Source organism: Phodopus roborovskii, unplaced genomic scaffold (assembly GCF_943737965.1).
Source record: "Phodopus roborovskii unplaced genomic scaffold, PHOROB, whole genome shotgun sequence".
NCBI lineage: Eukaryota > Metazoa > Chordata > Mammalia > Rodentia > Cricetidae > Phodopus > Phodopus roborovskii.
The window spans coordinates 20,667,634-20,681,222 of NW_026125391.1; the positions used below are offsets into that span (position 1 = coordinate 20,667,634).

At 38.4% G+C, this 13,589-nt stretch overlaps 1 protein-coding gene across 1 annotated transcript in view; it reads right to left on the bottom strand.

Annotated features, from left to right (window-relative positions):
* Lrpprc (leucine rich pentatricopeptide repeat containing) overlaps positions 1-13,589 on the bottom strand; it is an 82,765-nt gene that overhangs the window by 51,965 nt on the left and 17,211 nt on the right. Inside the window, exons 4-14 of the mRNA XM_051175193.1 lie at positions 12,618-12,739; positions 12,455-12,513; positions 11,436-11,522; positions 10,778-10,904; positions 10,401-10,545; positions 9,840-9,985; positions 9,489-9,594; positions 9,307-9,414; positions 6,632-6,750; positions 4,441-4,534; positions 2,394-2,460 (exon numbers count right to left, since the gene is read on the bottom strand). Of these exons, the coding sequence (XP_051031150.1) occupies positions 2,394-2,460; positions 4,441-4,534; positions 6,632-6,750; positions 9,307-9,414; positions 9,489-9,594; positions 9,840-9,985; positions 10,401-10,545; positions 10,778-10,904; positions 11,436-11,522; positions 12,455-12,513; positions 12,618-12,739 (1,180 nt within the window). The remainder of the gene's footprint in view (positions 1-2,393; positions 2,461-4,440; positions 4,535-6,631; positions 6,751-9,306; positions 9,415-9,488; positions 9,595-9,839; positions 9,986-10,400; positions 10,546-10,777; positions 10,905-11,435; positions 11,523-12,454; positions 12,514-12,617; positions 12,740-13,589) is intronic.

Here is a 13,589-nt window from a genome sequence, read left to right on the forward strand (position 1 = left end):
TAATTACAAAGATCTGTAAGTTTCTGGGTTTCTGATTAACTTACTTCTGGGAGTAAGTCACTTCTGATGAACCTTTATGTTTAGTAAGTGTAAGTACTTCCTATGTTAACATGGGCCCTGTTGACAATAGCATGGCCGACTCATTTATGAGCCAATATCATCATGTTGTTTTGTCCTAGTCACTAAAACAATTCTAAATTTGTTCACATACAATTCTCAAAGCACGCACAAAAGGTGGCTTGACTACTATACGGAATGTTCTGAGAGAATCTGGAATATATTACTATTTATATTAACAACAAATAAAAGACTTCACTATATTAATGCTGACATAAGGACTGTAAATACTCTCATGTAGTTTTGAATTTGTTAGTTTTGGGGTGAAGTAGAAGGGAAGAAATGACCCCAAGTCATAAACAAATGCCTCTTGACTACACCCATACCTTTTATGGGGTTGGGGGTTCTGGCTGTCCTAAAACTCACTCTGTAGGCCAAACTGGCCTTGAGCTCACTGAGATCTCCTGCCTTTGCCTCCTGAGTGCTGCGTGTGTCACCACCACCTGACTGCACCCATACTCCTATAGTGTCACTCCAACCTCAAATTTTACTATGTCTGCCACAAGCCACTAATAGCAAAGACTTGGACATGCCATTAAACAGCTGGAGGCGGGAGCTCCAAGACTCAAAATCAGCTCACCGACTGTCAGCCCCAGCATCCTTTAGGACTGTCCCCCACCAGACTGCCTTAGTTTTACAATCCAAGTACTTCCGCAAGTCTGGAATTCTGAAATATACTGACTAAAAAAATACTGAAACATAAAAGAAATATCCATAACTTGGAAGTTTATTGTAATAATACATTTCATTTATTAACACAGTATGAGTTACATCTTTAAAACCTGGTTCTACTGCAGTTCTATAAATTTAATTATAGTGTCTGCTCTAAAGATTTTTCTAAAATTCTATCATCATTGTGTAGGTATGTATATTTATGTAGGAGGGTGGGCATTATGTAGGGGTCACAGGACAGCTTCTTCCAGGGTTTTCACCCACTGAGTCCTCTCACTTTTTCGGATTTTTTTTTTTTTTTTTTTCTTTTTAAGTGTGTGTGTGTGTACTCATGGAGTGGCAGACAATGCTTAGGGAATCTTCAATCACCTTTGCACCTTATTTTGTGAGAAAGGGTCTCTCAATGAACCCAGAGCTCACTGATTAGGCTGGGCTGGCTAGCCGGCCAATGAGCTTTGGGGATTTGTCTGTGTCACTTCGAAGCACAGGGAGTAGAGTGGCAGCCATCACACCCAGCTCTGTATATAAATAAGTGTCGGGGAAGTCAGAGGACAACTTCTTCTCCCATGTGGGACCTGGAGCTTGAATTCAGATAACGAGGCAGCAAGTGCCTCTGCAGATTCATTGCACTGGTTAATTTAAAATGGGAGCAGTTGAGCATGGACTTATTCCAATCAGATGACAATATACTTCAAGTACCTTAAGGGTAAAGAAATAGGTGCTGCAATATCCAGTGCTGTAATGTCTACAGCTTAAGAGCATCTATGCGTACAGCGAGAACAGGAAAAACAAAGCAAGTAAATGACACAAAATCAGTAATTTGTGAAAATATGAAATAGACAGGTAATCAAAAATTACAATTCTTTTGATTTTTTTTTTTTTTTTTTTTTTTGGTGACTATTTAAAAAAATAACAAAATTTGAGGGTGCTAAGATATGGCTTGAGTTTCTTCCCAAGGGTCCACATGATGGAAGCGTGGTTCTTGCTGTGGTCTGAGGTGAGACCTAATGGTCCTTGCATCCCTGGGCAGCTGTCCTGGGACGGGGTTATAGCAGTTCTCCTGGAACACTGGCGCTTTCTACCAGAACAAGTTGTCTCAGAGTGCATAAGCCCAAACCCTAAATTGCTCTCTGGCTTTCTGCTGTGTGATATGACTACTCCCTCTTACTTGTTCTCATCATGATGTGGTGTGTCATCACGTGCTCCAGCCAAGAAAGACCCCACCAGGACCAAAACGGGACGAGCACATGCCTTTGGAATTCTACCCAAGCGCTCTTCTCCTTAAGGGTGGCCTGTGTCGGTATCTCAGTATAGTAACACATGGGGGAAGTTCATTAATTTTCCTTGATCAAGTAAGACAGTAGTAACACATACAGAGTGTAGAGTCATTACAATTGAATACAGAGTAATCTGCATATGCATGAAAATCGATTCTTTCTGTGAAGAGAAACGTATCTGTATTCCTTAGAAAAGGTAATAGACTGTACAAGCCTGATTCAACTGAGAGTGAGAGCCAGTCTCAAAAGTACTTTTCATCATCAATAGATCACAAGAACAACAGCAATCAGTCCAACGACAGACAACATTGAGGCTGATAATCTTACCTCCTAAAGCCAAGAATTAGGCTGCTTCTCAAAGAATTCACCGATAAAGGCAATTCATTCAACTGCACTGAAGAAAAAAAAAAAATACTGTTCATCTCAGGCCAAGCAAATAAAACAACCCACACTGACTGATCCGCGTACCTACCTTTTCACTTCCACCTGGGAGTTACTTGAAAAATAAGCCTCGTGTGAAGCTACTTAATGAAGCAACACATATATTTCTAACAAAACATCCTTTAAAGATAGCCTTTTGCTTTCTTTTCATAAAAAAGTGAATTCATAATTATTCCTTAATATAAACAGTAATTACTTGAATCACCTAGCTACATAACTGAAATAGTATGTTACTGGGCACTGTGGCACAGTAAGAAAATTATCGTTACCAAAGAAAAAAGTTATTTCTAAGAGCTATGCTGGGTCCTGGTGAACCATTCACTTTATCTTTCCATTTTCCACCGAGAAACGAGAACAGCAGCTAACCACAAGACAGGCAGGTTCTTCCTCTGCTGTGTTTCCAACCCCGAAGCTCCTTAATTCTGAGTGTTTGTTTGCTCTACCTTGCATGTGGCATTTAACAGTCCACAACTTGGAATGTTTCAATGCTGATTGCTAAAGCTGATTTTTCATGTAAACTACTTTCTGACCAAGCACTCGGAAGGCAGAGGCAGGCTGATCTCTAGGAGTTCAAGGCTAGCCTGGTCTACAGAGCAAGTTCCAGGACAGCCAGGGCAACACAGAGAAACCCTTTAAAAAAAAAAAAATAACTTTTTGTATAGAAATAAAATCTGTATGTATATTTGGTGAGTTAAGCCAGGTACCTTACTCTTCAGAATTTGTCTCCATTATGAAATTTCTTTTATCCCACTCATTCTATCATTCAAAAGCACTTTACATGTAGTGTAAAGACTCAATCAACTAGGCTCTACCATTATAGCAGCAAGCAAAAACAAAATCAGAAAGTGCCAACAGCAACCCTATCTGTCATATAAAACAAAACCATACCTCTCTTTCTAAAGAAAAAACCTGCTACGTTTTAGTTCAAATGTTTTTCCACAATCTGAATGCCAGACAAATATTATCATGGATACGATAAAAAAAACAAACAAACAAACAAAAAAAACCTATGACTTTAAAACACTTATCAATCAAAATAAAGGATGCTGAAAAAAGCCAGGCAGGTTTCCAGGTTCAAGGCCAGCCTGGTCAACAGAATAAGTTCCAGGGTAGCCAGCGATACACAGATAAACAATGTCTTGGGAGGAAAAAAGAATTGTAATTAATTAGGGGCTGGAGAGATGACTCAGCAGTTAAGAGCACTGGCTGTTCTTCCAGAGGACCTGGGTTCCTAGCGGCCACATGATGGCTCACAACTGTCTATAACTCCAGCTCCAGGGGATCGGATATGACACCTTCAAGCAGAGATTCATGAAGGCAAATCACCAATGCACATAAAATAAAAATAAATGAAATCATTAAAAAGAATATGCTGGAAATGGCAAAGTTAAAATTAGACTTTGCCTCTGGCTCAAAAGAGACCTTGACCCAATCCCCCACCGTCACTGTACCTATCTGTCGGGGGAACGGGCCATCTGTGAGGAGCATGTGCAGAAATTCACACTTTTAAATGCTCCGCAAGCATTAGCTGTGCTTTCTGTTAGCCAAATCTGGGAACAGCTGCAAATTGCTAACCAGAAGTCACCTCAATTTCAGAAAATTGAAACAGATTTGTCCCATGTCACCCACAAGCTCATGAATGACAAAAAAAAAAAAAAAAAAAAAAAAAAAAAAGAATGATCCCCTCTTTGGTTTACCAAACTCCCAACTACCACTCTTAACACCATGGCATCTTCAACCTCCTTGCAAGCTTAGAATTACTCCCTGGGTTGCCACAAGTTCAAGCCATACACTGGCTTCTCAGTAGGACCTTAACAAGGTAACAAGCTGGAATGGTTCTTGCTCCTTGCTCGCACTGGACAAACTATGGTCTATATACTCTCAACAGCAACTGAAGTGAACACCAGGTCTACTTCTTATGTAGAATACTTACAAAGTGACAAAACGGCCTGTAAGTTCCCATTCACTGCTTCACTTCTCAGTTCAGCCTGGACAAGCTTATTACTTTGCGGTAGACATTCATTTTCCTGGGGATAAAGCATACCTCAATGGCTATGTTCTTCAGCTAACAATATTTCATATGCCATTCTAATTTCCTACTTTTCCAATATTTTAATCACCATCTTCCAAGATAATGTATTATCCTTTTAAAAATTAATCTTCTGAAACTATATATAGCTAAGTAGCTGAACCTTGGCAAAAAGAAACTTTGTGCCCAAATAAGCACCATCAAGACAGGTGATCTGGTTGCATTTTTACTACTCAAGATACAATCCTCTCATTAGCAAAGCCTCAGCACAAAACTAAAACAGTAGTTGAAAAGAAACACATATTTTATACTTTATGTTTATGGATTTTGCTTGCATGAATGTCTGTGCAACCCAGAAGGTATCAGGTCTGCTGGAACTGGAGTTACAGTCACAGATTATGGGTGCTGAAAATGAAACTTGGCTCCTTGAAGAGCAGTTAGTGCTCTTAACCACTGAGCCATCTCTCCAGTCCCACTAAAACAGTATTTTGACATATATTATTACATATCTATAAACTATCACACAAGGATTAAACTGATTTTTACAGTAAGATACCCACTTTTTCCAAGGGATTCCTTATTAAACACACTCACATATAAAAGGAAAATGTTAAGAAAAATTGATTACCTAAAATATAAGACTATCTAAAGGAATCACCTATGGATGAGTTATACAGATGACATAAAATATTGTCATATTCTTACACAATAAAAATGATTTATAATGTGCAGCTAAGTTTTTAATAATACAGCAATACAATAAGGTCTATTGAGTATTTAACAGTATGGTTGTTTCTGAGCCAATAATACTTAATGCTGAAATTTTAACAATTAACACAAAAAGGTAATTGAAAAACGAATGAGTGTAATCAAAATTCAGGCAAGTTTACAAGTTAGGTCTAATTTTCTCCTAAAAGAGTTCAACAGTCCTGGAAAAACAAGAGTAGTCAGAAGACAGCAATGTAACCTCAGGCTGTATTTCTGCAAAGGATAAATTATGGAGGTCGCTGTTTACCAGTAATTTCTAACATAAAGCATGTGCAACATGAGGCCCATAGCTTCTGAGGACTAAAGAAGAGCGCTGGGGAATGGAGCTAGCTCACTGGGCAGACTCTAAGCCCGGGACTAGGGCCCAACATGCTAACATATGCCTCCTGTCCCAGCACACAGGAGGTGGGGACAACCCAGTGCCCACAAGGCCCCCATCTTCCCCTGAAAAAGGAAGTGGGGAAGATAAAGTAAAACCACCCAAGATATAACTCCCAATTTTGGGTTGGGTTTTTGTTTTTAGTTTTTTTTTTTTTTTTGGTTTGTTTGTTTGTTTTGTTTTTCAAGATTCTCTGTTTAACATTCCTAGCTGTCATGCTGGCCTCAAACTCACTGAGTTTGAGATCTGCCTGCCCCTGCCTCCTGAATGGTGGAATTAAAGGTGTGTGCCACCATCGCCTGGCTTAAAAATGCAATTCTTGTATGGTACAAGTCGGATTTCTTTTTAACTCTTTATTTCACTGTTTTATGTGTATGAGTATTTGCCAGCATTCATGTCTATATACCACGAGTGTCTCATGCCTGTGGCGGTCAGAAGAAAGTGTCAGCTCTCCTGGAGCCGGAGTTACACTTGGATGCTGGGAATCAAATGTGGATCCGCTGCAAGAATAGTTAAGTGCTCTTACCTGCTGAGCCATCTCTGCAGCGCCAAAGCCAACTCTTCAAATGACAATCACAATACCTTGCCTCATCGGGTACGGTCAAAAGCATGGCAGGAACACAATGTTTCAAAGCCCAGCAAAGATTATTTTTCAAATACAGAATAATAAATTACTAATAATAACATATTTAGGAAAATTCATAAGAAAAAAATTGTTTTTTTTTTTTTTTTTAAAAAGAAAGAAAATTACAGTTTCCTGGGTGAGACCAAGGAGTGAACCTTTTTAATGTCCCTGTATTAGGACAGTCTTATCAACACATAAGAACTATATATATAAAAGACCATTTTTTAGTTCTCCACTCACGGTGCTTTATTTTCTAATGATAATGAAACATTAGGGAGAAAGTATTTTCTCAGTTATGCTAGTAAAGGCGCACTTGTACCCACCTGCATAGCAGCTCGAACTGACTCTACATTATCAAAGCATCGAAACACGTAATTTATGTATGTGTCCTGATCAGGGTCTACTCCCAATTCAATCATTGTTTTGAGGATATCCATTATTCCTATGAGATAAAACACAGCAGGACAGAGATGAAGAACTTAGAATTCAGAGAAGTCATGAGGTTTAGCCTGATTATTGCTCAGCAATTTGTCTATCTAAAAAACAAAACACTGTAGCAATTAAAATATCCAAACTCTAGGAAAATAGATATGATTTACTTGGGCCACTCTCACCTACTAAGACTTCCTGTCACCTAACTGCTATAGTCAATCAAGTATGTTCACCTTATTTGGAGGCAATATTCTACTTTTTGAAAAATGAGGATCCTCTATTTTACCTGGACTCAACTAGCACTTTTACTTTCAGGGCTGTCCTCCAGACAAACAACCCCATCATATTCTTACTGTACTGTTGTTGAGACAGTGTTTCACTATGGAGCCCTGGCTGCCATGGAACTCTCTGTAGACCAGGTACTGCCTGTAGACCAGGCAGGCTTCAGACTCAGAGATCCACCTGCCTCTGCCTCCCCAGTGCTGGAATTAAGGGCGCACACCACTAAGCTCAGCTCAACCCTGTGTAGTCTTTATGTTTCCAAACTACATCAAAGGGAGTTTGGTCCCAGGTCCCAACTTCTCCTCTCACGTATGCCTGCCTGCTGAAAATATTCTACACAGTGACATGCCGCAGACAATGGTAGTAAGAGGCCTCTAAAGAATCTTGCTGGAAGCTGGTAACGCTGAAATCCCTGTCTCACATTCAACAGCAATACGATTGTCATGTTACTGAAAACTTGGTTCAATTTTGTCTAGCCTCCATCTCCTGAGGCTCTTCTCACTCCTCACTAAGCAAGCACTCCAGAGCAGCTGTGACCTCAGTAGTGTCAATATCTTCCCACCAGTTTATACTGGCCGTTCCAGGTTCATTTCACTGGTGAAAATGTGACTTCCTATCTAGTCTTGCATGCAGTGACAGAAACTACCCAAAAGCATACAGCCCCTTGACTGGTCCATGAAAGACTACACAGTACACTTTCTTATCTTCAGGACCTCCAGAAGAGGAGGTCTAAAGAGCACAGATGGCTTTTAAATGCTGATAGACAACTGACACTCTTGTACTATCAAGTAGTACCTCCAATAAACCATAGCCTTCTGTGTTTTTCCAAGTAAAACTTGGATTGGATTAAAAATCTTGTTCCCAATGTTAAGATACCCTTAATCTAAAACCTGGTGTCTAATTTCCAAAGGACAGCTAAGAATGTTGCTAGAACAGTGTAACAGATACCGAGTGGCAGTGATATGAAGCAGTATTACAAAGTGCAGAAATCATGTTGAACCCTGACATAGTGACAGCATCTGTGGTCAGCAGTCCCTGAACCCATTGGCTCTCAGTTCCCTCAGTAATACAATGTGAGCTCTCAGCTCGGCATCCTCAAATTCTCCATTGTGAGATCTGAAGAAAAGGCAGATGCACGGCAAGCCCATCTTCCACAAGCTCACTCAAACTAGAAAAATGTCTTGTTCTTTATGGTTGCTAACAATTAGCCAACACAAAGGATAGATATACAATATGGTGCAATCAGGAAACTTACCTGATACACAGACATTTCAAAAGGCACCAAAAGTATTTTCCTACCTGTGTAAAGATAAAGAATACTAACATGCCCAAGTGTCTGATCAATGCTTTAAGTGTTCTGTGCTGAAGAATACTAGGTCAAAGGTGACTCCAAGCTTTCAGAACTGGAGGATATACAAAGAGTTAATCAACTCATATTGTTTTCACAAAGACTTTTCTAAAAAGGATTCAGAGACTTTTACAACCAGAAACAATTAGGGAATACTTGTTTCACTATTTCTTTTAAACCAGAAGACAACTATATATTTAAAATAAAATTGCAATGTGAAAGTATGCTAAAAGCACTTTTTTTGTTGTTTGTGCATTTTGTTTGTCACCCAATGTCACACTAACAACTCTGCATCTCATTCCAAAGCACATTATACTGTGAGATAAAATGAAAAAAGACCATTTTTGTTTCCCCAAGGGGGAGGCACTTCTGTTAAAAGCATCTTTTTATGAGATACTCTTTCTGATTACCAGTAATGCAAACCAAAGAATTAGATACTGTGCTCTAAAATTTAATATTTGTTCCATTTTATTCCTATCCTATAGACATCCCATGTGTACAGGGAAAGTATGCTAAATGCTTAAATGTACTTAAGAAGCTGAAGTCTGAGCGCTTCTTTCCTTCAATCAGAAGGCTGTCAGGGCACGAGCACTACTTTATAATAAATACAACTTTCTCTGCCCTTCCTCCTGGAGCTGAGCTCAGACAAGAGCAGGCTGGCCTGCAGAAGAAATGGCCGCACTCTCTGTTTGATGAACTGCATTATACAGACCTTCACCATGGCTAGACAAATTGTTTACAACTACATTCACAAATCTGAATACCTGTTTAAGAGGTGAACTAAGAAATGAAATTACAGTGAAAAACACCTCCTTCAGTATTATCTAACATGATCCTCGTGATATCTAATTCTTATAAATAGGTGTGCTCTTAAAGAATTCAGACAGATGTGTGTTCACTCTGACCAACTGTGTCCGCATGAAAGGCAAGCCTCACCTTCAACATTTTTTGTTTTCTGATGTCCAACCATCAGTGGCCAGAAGTAGTGAGGGCGGATAGGAAAGCCTTCTTCCTTCAAGGCCTGCAACACTGCTTTAGCCAGAGCTGAAAAACAAACCATCGTGAGTCACCAGGCTACAGCAGAGGAACTTCTTGTCAGAGCTACAAGGATACAGTACCAGTTTTGTTGGTCAGCAGGGCACACTGCAGGGTGAACTGCAACGAAGAGGTATGTAGCTTGGCTTCCTTCAGCTTCTTACAGTAGTCTATGAGCTTCTCTGCAGGCTGAGGGGAAAGACACCGAGTCAGCCAAACAGCCAGAGGCTGCTGACCACTTTACTCCCTGGAAACAGTCCATCACTTTGCAAAGGCAGAGTCTCAGTTTCTCCCTTTCTATCCAGAAATCTTCAACACCAGCTAAAGTTTCAGATTATTTACCACCAGGCTCATCTCATGAGTTTTCTCCTACTCTAAAACATCTCCTCTCACTGCCAACTACACAGCCTACAGAGTGGAAACAGGCAGAATACCGTATCCATTGACACGCAGTGCCGCAAGAAGAAACTGCCAGATGTATTCATGCTCTCTTCCTTTGACATGGGTAACGCTAATAAAATCTGGAATGCAGTATCTTCCAACTTTTCAGTGACTAAAAGCAAAATGAGGTTCATTGCATCTGGAAAGAAAACAAAGACATTTGTTGTTACTAAACTGAGCGGTCAATACTAATGAAAAAGCAGGGCCAGCAACATGGTTTGGCAGACAAAGGCACTGGCTGTCAAGCTTTATGAGCTGAGGTCCAGTCCCAGGAAGAATCAATAAGACTCTTGCCAAAAAAAAAAAAAAAAAATTTAATTTTTAAAGAAAAAAATTTAAGAACAGTAAACACCAAAAGGATAGATCCACATATATAATAAAATGCTTCCTAATACCATATCACTTGATTAACTCACATACATTTAGCATAATACACTGACCAAGAGTCCTATGTTTACCTCCCACAATCCTCTATTATTATATGGCACCTTTTGTGCCATATAAGAAATAGTACTCCAGGTACTCACAAGTTATGTAGATAAAAACTTAAGTACCTGGAATGTATCTTCTTTCATAGGTAACCTTTTCCAGGATTTGTGAGACATACTGAGGATATCCAGCCTTACTAAAGGTGACAATAATTTGCAATAGATCACGGTCTGTAAGATAATGATCTGACTTCTCCACTTTCTCCAGAGTCTAAAGATGGTTGTAGTGAATGAAATGAAAAATTAGAAGTAGTAAAGCTAAATAAAATAAAAAAATTCAATATCCTAATCCAACAGTAAGCATCACATATCAACATCAGAGTATCCAACTAAGGATTTTCTTTGAGTATTACTCTTTTAAAACTGACACAGCTATGTTTTATTGCTTTACATAAAATTTAACACAATGACTTTAATGTTGACTTACACAGCATGAACCATACCTGCTTAACATAGTCAATGTCACCCTTCTCAGCATATACATTCAACAGGGCCAGATACGTGTCTGGCCCAGGTTCAATGCCAGCCTCTTTCATCACTGTGAGAATATTCTCTGCATTCTCCATATCCCTATTAAATTATTTCAAGAAAATGTAAGATTGGTGAATATAATTTCTCAGTCTAAAACTTATTGCTTAAACTTACTAAAATCCCTAATTTTAAACACTACTTGGAATTTTACCCAAAATCAACAACTACTCACTAAATTGGTTACATATTTCTGAAATACTAGAAACCATAAGCATCTGAAATGTTTACAGGTAACTTCACCCTCATATGTAATAACTGCATAAAAATTAAGGAACCTTCTTATACTAGCAGTGCAAGGAACACAGGTTTACCTAAGAACAACATATTATTCTTATGTGAAAAGTAAAAACACTTCCTAGATTAGTAAACTTTAAAATCTAATTATCTCCTTTTAAGCCCAATTTTTAACATTAAGTAATTGTAAATTTTGTGTAACACATTTCACAGGAGTTATAAAAATACCAGTGTGCTCCAGACTGTCTGGAGGAACAAGCATGTCCTATGAGTCTTCGACATAATTTTCTAGGACTGAAACCTTGTAGACTAACCCTGACCCAGGTGGAAAATTACCCAGCTCTTGCGTGGCCTGTAACAAGAGCACTGAACACTGCCTCTGTGATGGGAAGTTCCTTCGATTTCATAAATCCGAGAATCTTGCTGCAGTAAGAGAAATGACATTTATCAATGATACTCGCAATGCATCTATGAACTAGGTCTTAAGTTATTTTTGTTTAACATACATGTCCTTGTTTAAAAAAAAGAAAAGTGAAAAATAATCCCCTTCTCATGAAATTTTATTCCTTGAAGTATCAATAATTTTGAATACTCTTGTTGAAACTGCTAAGTAAGCTAGGACTGCAGCCTCACACGTGTGAGAGGCCCTAGGCTCCATCTCCAGCAGGGGGAGCAAGGGAAATGATAACTAATTTGGTAGAAAAAAAAATCAATTCATTTAGTTAAAAACAACACTATATATTGAAACCCACTCCTTATTTCCTAAGTTTAATTAAAAAATGGCAATACATTTTTATAAGCAGAGAAATATTGCAGTTGATTTTACCTCAATAAGTGGGCAAAGAAATTATTCCTACTTTTATAAACAAACAGTTTAAATGGCTAAGCATAGCTCCCTTAGAAAATAGTATTTTTAAAAAAGTAAATCCAGCTTTGCACAATAATTTATACTTCTGTTCTAACTACGATAGCAACTTTTGTTTCTTTTCACTTCATATAATTTCCTTTTATTTAAATCTTATTACTAAATTTGCTACATTAAAATACTTCTGAAATAATTATCTTTATAAAGAGTAAATTTTCAAAAAGGCAGATAATTTTAGAATTATATAACTTGCAAATCTATCTGTATAAAGGCACATTTAATGATGATGAGATGGTTTGTCAGGTAAAGGAGCTCAGGACCAAGCCTAACAACTGAGCTTTAATCCCTCAGCGGAGCCCTAGAATCCACATGGTTGACAAAACCAACTCCTCCAAGTTGTCCTCTTGATTTCCACACTCATGCCCACACAGAAACACAAAATAAAAGAAAACCAAACTAAGAAACAACCACATTTCTAAGAGATACAGACCTGGCACCTTCAATGTCTCCGACATCACAATAGGCAGCAATCAGCCTCTGGTATGTTACCTGCCAATGAAATGGATGGCTTAACATTGTCATACATAATGTTCTTTGGGAAACAGCAGAAGTGGATATATGGCTGTTCAGCATCCACATTAGCAACTACCTACTCGGTTGGGTTGAATGTTTGCTCTCTCCATCTTTGCCAGGAAATCAGTAGGTGAGAATTTGTATTCATTTTGAAGATACACTTTAAGTAAAGCATTGTAATGACTGACATCATACACGGTACCTATAAATGAAATTTAAATCCAATGTTTAGAAAAGCATTTACCACCTCATCCTTCGTACAGCTAAACTGCAGATATTGATAGGTGCCCACTTATGAAACAGTACCATCTTCATGTGAACACACTGATAATGCCTCTGTATTTAAAGGTAAGAGAGGCATTCCTATATAAGCAGTCCTTACTATGCCGCAGAGAACCATGATCAAAATTCCTGTATAAAGTTGAACTGTTAATTTTTCTTAATCTTTACCAGGTCACCCAAAGCCTTTGCCTGAAGGACCTGTTCCTCCTTTAGTCTGAACACCATTTTCACTCTGCTAGCATCATTTACCCAATATTCTAATATCCTTGTCTTCTTCCTATGCAGATACTAAGGTCATATTTGTTAGAACTACCATTCAGCCTACATTACAAATGACATTATTTTTGGCATTGCAGTATGACTCTCTTACCTACAAAGGTGTTGGGCTGCACATGACCTTCAGGCCATAGACTGGGCAAACTTGAATGAATAACACGCTGTATTTAATTGCCATGAAACATTTTATTCTTAGTCAATTAATTGTATGTGGCATAATAGTGGTCATTATCTGGGATCAGGTTTAAAGATTCTAGGCAGTTATATTAAATAAATTCTTCCTTGTTTTCCATCTATATAGAATAATATTTTTTCAGGACCTATGCTAAGGGATCTACACATAATTGCTTGGTTATCTTCATAGCTTTCAGGCAAATACTTTTATTTATCTCACTTTACAGATAAGCAAGATTGTTCCTTCCAACTGTCTAAAGCTACACCAGTAACAAGAGATTTTTTTTCTGTTGTTTTTGGGTCTTGCTACATACCCTCTG